Raw genomic sequence first — 6,890 nt, 5'->3', positions numbered from 1 at the left:
CTCCCCCAGGCCCTCTCACCCCTCCCCTCTGGTGGTCAAACTTGGCACTTGTCCCCACCCTCAGGGGCCAGGGCAGTTTCGGGAGAAGTGGGAAAACCTGCTCAACAAGGTGACCAAAGCCTGAACCAGTTAGACAGGGCAGTTGCATCTCCCCCCAACAACCTGTCTCTCCTCCTGGCCCACAGAACAGAGGCTGAAACCCCATAGAAGAAACCATTTTATTACCCTGTGGGTAGATTGGCATAGTGGGGGTGGGGGTGCAGGATGCAGGTGAGCCTCTTCTGGCTCTGCCTGTCCAGGCCAGGGTGGGGCTGGTCAAGGGTGGAAAGCTCCATCCCGGGGGAAGATGAGGGAACAGGCAGAGCACCCGTCATTCCTCTGCACCCACCCCATGGCATTAAATAAACACAGAGCAACTCTTTACAGCACAAACTACACAGGGAAGTCCTTCCTCCCAGCCCTGGATTATACAGCATGGAAGGGAACCTCTGGAGGACAAGGTTGGGGCCTCCAGCTTGTCACCAACCCGTGGGGCAGGGGCAGGCAGCTCTGAACAAGAAACAAAACTCCAACTTCCTCAGAACTCCTGGGCAGACAGGTCCATTTACTTATTGTACTTCTGGCCTAAGGGTTTTCTGATACCCCCAGACCCTTGAGTTTCCTCAGAACCTGAGCTTAGCTGAGACTCCTCCAATAGGGGCTGGAGTCCGGGCCTTTGAGGCAGAGTGGGCCCGAGAAACAGGCAGAGGGCGTCTGGTCCTAAAGTTTTCCCAGCCCAGTCTATCTTGGCAAGTAGAAAGCAGGACCACATGAGAGCTGGCAAGAGCCCCAGGCTCAGAGGGGTCGGGTGGTGTGATAATAGACCAGGTGCTCTGTGTCCTCAGTAGTGGAGACAGTGGAGCTGGCGGGGGTTGGCAGTGGCTGGTGGTCATGGCTGCGGAAGCCCTTTCTCTGGTTCTTGAAGAAGTAGTAACCCAGGATGGCTACCACCACCACGATGCAGGTGGCCAGGAGTACTGCCACAGCTACCTCCACAAAGCCTAGGGGAAGAAAGAGTGAAACAAGGAGCTCCTGGGGCCTGCTGGTTCTGACACCCACGCCCCCACTCTGTGGAAGGGACCAAGTCAAATGGATGCTAGTGTGGAAGGACACAGGCACCCAATTTAGACCCTCCACACCCAAGCAACTGAATGGCTCCATCAGGGAGCCCAGAGGGATTCTGGTGGGCCTCAGGTCTTGGCTCCAAGTTGCAGGTAGCTTAGGGAAAGGCCTGGAACTCTGATGCAAACATCTGGCACGCACTTTACTATACTTCTCCCCTTGCCCATGGTAAGCATCACTATTTGAGTGTGGTACTGTCTCAGGATCTATTTCAACACAGGTTTAGACAGTCACAACCAATCAGGAAGAGTTGATTCCTTGAGTTGATACCTCCATGTCAACTTCGGTAACAGGACAGAACAGGGCTTACCTACACCGGGAATGGGGTTTTCCCGCCGCAGACCAAATACATCCTTCTCTGTAGAACAGTAAGGGTAGAGACCAGTCAGCCCTCAGCTGCTCCCCTGCGCCCCAGACCCTCTAGTGCCATTCTCTCCCACTCTGACTCCAGGCACTGTGAGGAAGGAGGGGTGACTCACCCAGGCCTTTCTCCACCACACCTTTGCCCATCCCAGCCTCACTCACTGGAGATGCCTCGACAGGAGTCAAGACACTGCCACTCTTCCTCAAAGTTGTTCTTGTTGCCATCGCAACCACCGTAGGTAAAGCGGGCACAGCGTTCGCTGAAGGGGTTGTAGTACCAGCGTGGGATGTTCTCCTGGCAGAGTCCTGTGTCTGGCAGGTCTACGCAGTGCCCTGGGGGGTAAGGAGCAGGCCAAGTGGTGAGTGAGTGCCTAGGGCCTCCTGCCACCATCTGTCAGGCTCCACACAGTTGCTGCCCACCACCTCCCAACCCACCTTGTGCTCAAGGCAGCTGTGGCAGCCAGAAGGCCTGAGAGGCCCCAGAAACAGCCTATCTTCAGTGTTGCCAAGAGCAAGGAAGACAAACCTTGGACAATAATCTTAGGCACCATGGTAAAGTATATTAGCTCATAGTTATTTTTCTTTTTTTTTTTTTACAGTCTCTAGCCTAGGCTAGAGTGCAGTGGCATCATCATACCTCATAGCAACCTCAAACTCCTGGGCTCAGGGCAGCACCTGTGGCTCAAAGGAGTGGGGCACAGGCCCCATATGCCAGAGGTGGTGGGTTCAAACCCAGCCCCGGCCAAAAAAAAAATCCTGGGTTCAAGTCATCCTCCTACCTCAGCTTCTTAAGCAGCTGAGACTGTAGGCATATGGCCAGTAGTACACCTGGATAATTTTTTCTATTTTTAGTTGAGATGAGGTCTCACTCTTGCTCAGGCTAGTCTCAAACTTCTGAGCTCAAAGGATCCTTCCACCTCAGCTTCCGAAAGTGCTAGGATTTACAGGCGTGAGCCACCATGCCTAGCCTCTTCAATTTTCTTTCAGCTTTTCTGACTGTGTCAAGGTCTCCGTTTTCTTTTCTTTTTCTTTTGAGACAGAGCCACAAGTTGTCACCCTGGGTAGAGTGCCGTGGCATCATAGCTCACAGTAACCTCCAACTCCTGGGCTCAAGTGATTCTCCTGCCTCTGCCTCCCAAGTAGCTGGGACTACAGGCGTCCACCACAACATCTGGCTATGTTTTAGTTGCAGCTGTTGTTGTTGTTTGGTGGGCCCGGGCTGGATTCAAACCTGCCAGCTCAGGGGTACGTGGCTGGCACCTTAGCTGCTTGTGCCATAGATACCGAGCCAAGGTCTCAGTTTTCTAACCTGGTTAACTTTTCTAACAAAGTTAGAAAAGGGTCTGAAGCTTGGCAGGCAATAATGTCCAGCTAAAATTTATTAACATTGTTTTATTATATATACTTTAATTATTATTTTCAAAGTATGGCATATAATAGCAGCTTCCTATTATGATAGTAATATGAAATTTCCTCTTTTTTTTTGAGACAGAGTCTTATTATTATTTTTTTTTTGCAGAGTCTTATTTTGTCACCCTTGGTAGAGTACCAGGATATCATAGCTCATAGCAACCTTTAAAAAACTTTTGGGCTCAAGTGATCCTTTTGTTTTAGCCTCCAAGTTGCTGGGACTATAGGTACCAGCTATTTTTAGAAATGGGATCTCGGCTCAGTGCCTGTGGCTCAAGCGGCTAAGGCGCCAGCCATGTAAACCCAGGGTGGCAGGTTTCAATCCAGCCCTGGCCTGCCATACAAAAATAGCTGGGCATTGTGGCAGGCGCCTGTGGTCCCAGCTACTTGGGAGGCAGAGGCAGAAGACTTGCTTGAGCCCAGGAGTTGGAGGTTGCTGTGAGCTGTGATGCCACCGCACTCTACCCAGGCTTCTGTCTCGAAAAAAAAAAAAAAAAAAGAAATGGGATCACACTCTTGCTCAGGTTGGTCTCGAACTCCTAAGCTCAAGCAATCCACCCACCTCAGCCTCTCAGAGTGCAAGGATTGGTTATAAGCATGAGGCAGTGTGGCTGGCCTTGATATTTCCTTTCCTTTTTTTTTTTTTTAGAGACAGAGTCTCATTTTATCGCCCTCGGTAAAGTGCTGTGGCGTTACACAGCTCAAAGCAACCTCCAACTCCTGAGCCTAGGCGATTCTCTTGCTTCAGCCTTCTGAGTAGCTGGGACTACAGGCACCCACCACAATGCCTGGCTATTTTTTTGTTGCAGTTTGGCTAGGGCCAGGTTTGAACCCGCCACCCTCGGTATATGGGGCTAGGACCCTGCCCACTGAGCCACAGGTGGTACCCGAAATTTCCTTTTCAATTATTAGTTAAACAAAGTAATTGATTAAGTAAATAACATCTTGGTGATACATGATGGGCATGGTTAGTTATGAAGTTCTTCAGAGAATGAGTGATGCCTGGAAAACACAGCACCACAGAAGAGAGCCCTGGAGCCAGCCAGGGAACAGGTTACTACCTGGAGAACTGGGAAGCCCACATGGCTCTTTGTGCCCAGTGCTGGATAGAATGAGTGAGGATGGCAGTGCCAGCATCTGCCCTGACCCAGGGGACCTACGGAAGATCTCACCTTTTTCACTGGGGAAATGGATGCTCTGGAGTTCGTCAAAGCCACTGGTATCTGCAGAGATGAAAGGTCAGAGGGTCTGCCCAGAGGCGTAGGGCAGAGTTATTAGGGCCTCCCCATCTGCTGCCCACCCCTCATTCCCCAGACCTCACATTTTTCACAGGTGGCCTCATCAGAGGCATCAAGGCAGTCAGGGGTGTTGTCACACTCCAGGAAACTGTCGATGCAGCAGCCATCATCACAGCGGAACTGGGTGGAGTGACAGGTGCCAGAGCACACTGGGTGGGGGCAGAACCGGGTGGGGATGAGGTCAGGCTCAAGCACAGAGCAAATGCCAAGGATCCATCATCTACTTCAGTCTCTCGTCCCCAACCCGGCTTCACAACACATCCCCCATCCCCTTTCCACCAACCCGACTCCCCCTAGGTGTGAATTTGGCACATCCTGATAGAAGGATGCTGGGCTAGAAGGGGTGGGGTGTTTGTGGTCCTTCCACATACTACGAGGGAAGAAATGGATTGGGCCAACACAGGTTGGCCAAGGCATGGATGGAGCTGGAGACATAGCAGGGGTGAAGGAAATAGGAAAAGAGTAAAGCCCACCTGGATGGTGCCTTTCCATGGAGGGGCCTAGGAGAGAGAACAGACAAGTGAGAGGAGGCATGGCCAGGGTCCAATAGGGGTGAGATGACTGGGGGATGCCCACTTCCTTACCAGTGATGAGAGACTACCAACCCTGGGGGAAAGTCACCCAAAGCTGCCTCTCAAATGCCCACCTTGCACACCCCGGCAGGCTAGCATACACTCCTCTTCCCGAAGGTAGTTGTTCTTGTTGCCTAAGCAACCTCCATAGACGAACCTCTTGCAGATCTGTTCTGTGGGGTCGTAGTACCAGCGGGGAAAGGAACCCCGGCAGCGGCCCACCTTGTTGGATGCAAGGCAATAGTCTATGGGAGAAGAGCTTGTAAGGGGGGTCTGCAGGGCCAGTCTACAGAGGGAGGTGGCTCCAGACACTGCCTCCCCACCTCTCCCTCACCTTCTGTCTGCTTGGCAGATAGCACAGTGACTGTGACGTTGGCCGTGTTCTCAGGTTCGTCTGAGCCAGTCACTGTTAGCTGGAACAGGTAGATGGTGCCTTCCTTGAGTCCCCATAGCTCTACCTGGTCCGGATCTTTCCTCTACACATAGGAGTGGCCATCAGGCTGCGTACATCCTAATACCCTCAGTCCACCCCAGGCCCTCTCAGTCAACCCAGGCCCTCTGGGAAGATCAGAGGGACTTAGTATTGCAGTGTGGCCGGGGCTGGGCTTGAACCCACCACCCTCGGTATATGGGGCCGGCACCCTACTCACTGAGCCACAGGTGCCACCCGGGACTTAGTATTAAACGCATCCTCAGCTTCTCTCCGCTCCACCCGGCCTGGAAGCACTGGTTGGCCTATGGCCCCAGAAAGGGGCTCCAGGAGGCTAAGGGGGAAGTCACCCCAATGTCTCACCTCTATCTTGACGTCTGTCTCACCCTGCAGCAGGCGCCAGTTGGTGTTGTTTACATCCTTTAGCACCAGGGGTTCCTGGGGCTGTACTTTCAAGTCTATTCCCACCCAGGTTTTGGGGATCTGGGACCCTGTGGGGAACGTGAAGTAAGGTCAGCTGTCACTGAATGGACCAGGTATCTTCTGGGGTAAAGTGGGGTGGTAGCAGTATGGGCCGCACCTAGACTTACTTGGGACTCAGCAGCCTGCAAGGGATACAGTTGGGAGCTCATGACGAAACCAGCTTCTCACTGTCTATTCAGACACATTATGTCTCTGATATACTGCAGACATTTTTATGTTGTAAACCCACTTTCTGAAGCAAATTACTAAACAGCATGTGCCACTTGATCTCATTTAGGGAAAAAAATACATAGATGTTTGAGGGAGTGAGTTTGTTCCTATTTTTCACAATGACCAGGTACTTGGGTTAACTGCTTTAAAAAGTTAAAGTAACAATTTTTTTTTTTGAGACAGTCTCATTATGTTGCTCTCAGTAGAGTACTGTGACATCATAGCTCACAGTAACCTCAAACTCTTGGGTTTAAGTGATTCTCTTGCCTCAGCCTCCCAAGTAGCTAGCACTATAGGCACTCACCACAATACCTGACTATATCTTGTTGCAGTTGTCATTATTGTTTAGCTGGCCCAAGCCGGGTTCAAACCTGCCAGCCTTGATATATGTGGCCGGCGCCATAACCATGTGCTACAGACGCCAAGCCATAACAATTTTTTTTTTTTTTAAGTTAAATAGGAGGCCAGGCATGATGGCTAACCCTAATCCTAGCACTCTAAGAGGCTGAAGAGGAAAGAATGCTTGAGCTCAGGAGTTCCAGACCAGCCCAAGCAAGAGTGAGACCCCCAACTCTATGAAAAATAGAAAAGCCAGTCAGGCATTGTGGCAGGCAACTGTAGTCCCAGCTACTTGGGAGGCTGAGGCAAGAAGATTGCTTAAGCCCAAGAGTTTGAGGTTGTTGTGAGCTATGATGCCACAGCACTTTACCCAGGGCAACCGACTGAGACTCTGTCTGAAAAAAAAAAACGAAAAACCAGCTGGGCACAGTGGCTCATGCCTGTAATCCCAGTACTCTGAGAGTCTGAGGTGGGTGGATTGTTTGAGTTCACAAGTTCCAGACCAGCCTAAGCAAAAGCGAGACCCTGTCTCTACTAAAAATAGAAAAGCTGGCTTGGCACCTGTGGCTCAAGCCGCTAAGACACCAGCCACATACACCTAAGGTGGCGGGTTCGAATCCAGCC

General features: G+C 51.5%; 1 protein-coding gene across 2 annotated transcripts in view; it reads right to left on the bottom strand.

Moving 5' to 3' along the window:
• Positions 1–265: 265 nt before the first annotated feature.
• SPINT1 (serine peptidase inhibitor, Kunitz type 1) overlaps positions 266–6,890 on the bottom strand; it is a 17,413-nt gene continuing 10,788 nt past the window's right edge. For both annotated transcript variants that reach the window (XM_012806383.2, XM_003791728.3), the window contains 9 exons: positions 5,598–5,725; positions 5,139–5,280; positions 4,879–5,049; positions 4,706–4,732; positions 4,256–4,381; positions 4,107–4,157; positions 1,687–1,857; positions 1,472–1,519; positions 266–1,040 (listed from right to left, as the gene is read on the bottom strand). In XM_012806383.2, the coding sequence (XP_012661837.1) occupies positions 835–1,040; positions 1,472–1,519; positions 1,687–1,857; positions 4,107–4,157; positions 4,256–4,381; positions 4,706–4,732; positions 4,879–5,049; positions 5,139–5,280; positions 5,598–5,725 (1,070 nt within the window). In that variant the 3' untranslated portion in view covers positions 266–834. The remainder of the gene's footprint in view (positions 1,041–1,471; positions 1,520–1,686; positions 1,858–4,106; positions 4,158–4,255; positions 4,382–4,705; positions 4,733–4,878; positions 5,050–5,138; positions 5,281–5,597; positions 5,726–6,890) is intronic.

This window comes from Otolemur garnettii, unplaced genomic scaffold (genome assembly GCF_000181295.1).
Source record: "Otolemur garnettii isolate 467f Iridium unplaced genomic scaffold, OtoGar3 scaffold00050, whole genome shotgun sequence".
NCBI classification, from domain to species: Eukaryota; Metazoa; Chordata; class Mammalia; order Primates; family Galagidae; genus Otolemur; species Otolemur garnettii.
This window is presented reverse-complemented; position numbering and strand designations above follow the sequence as displayed.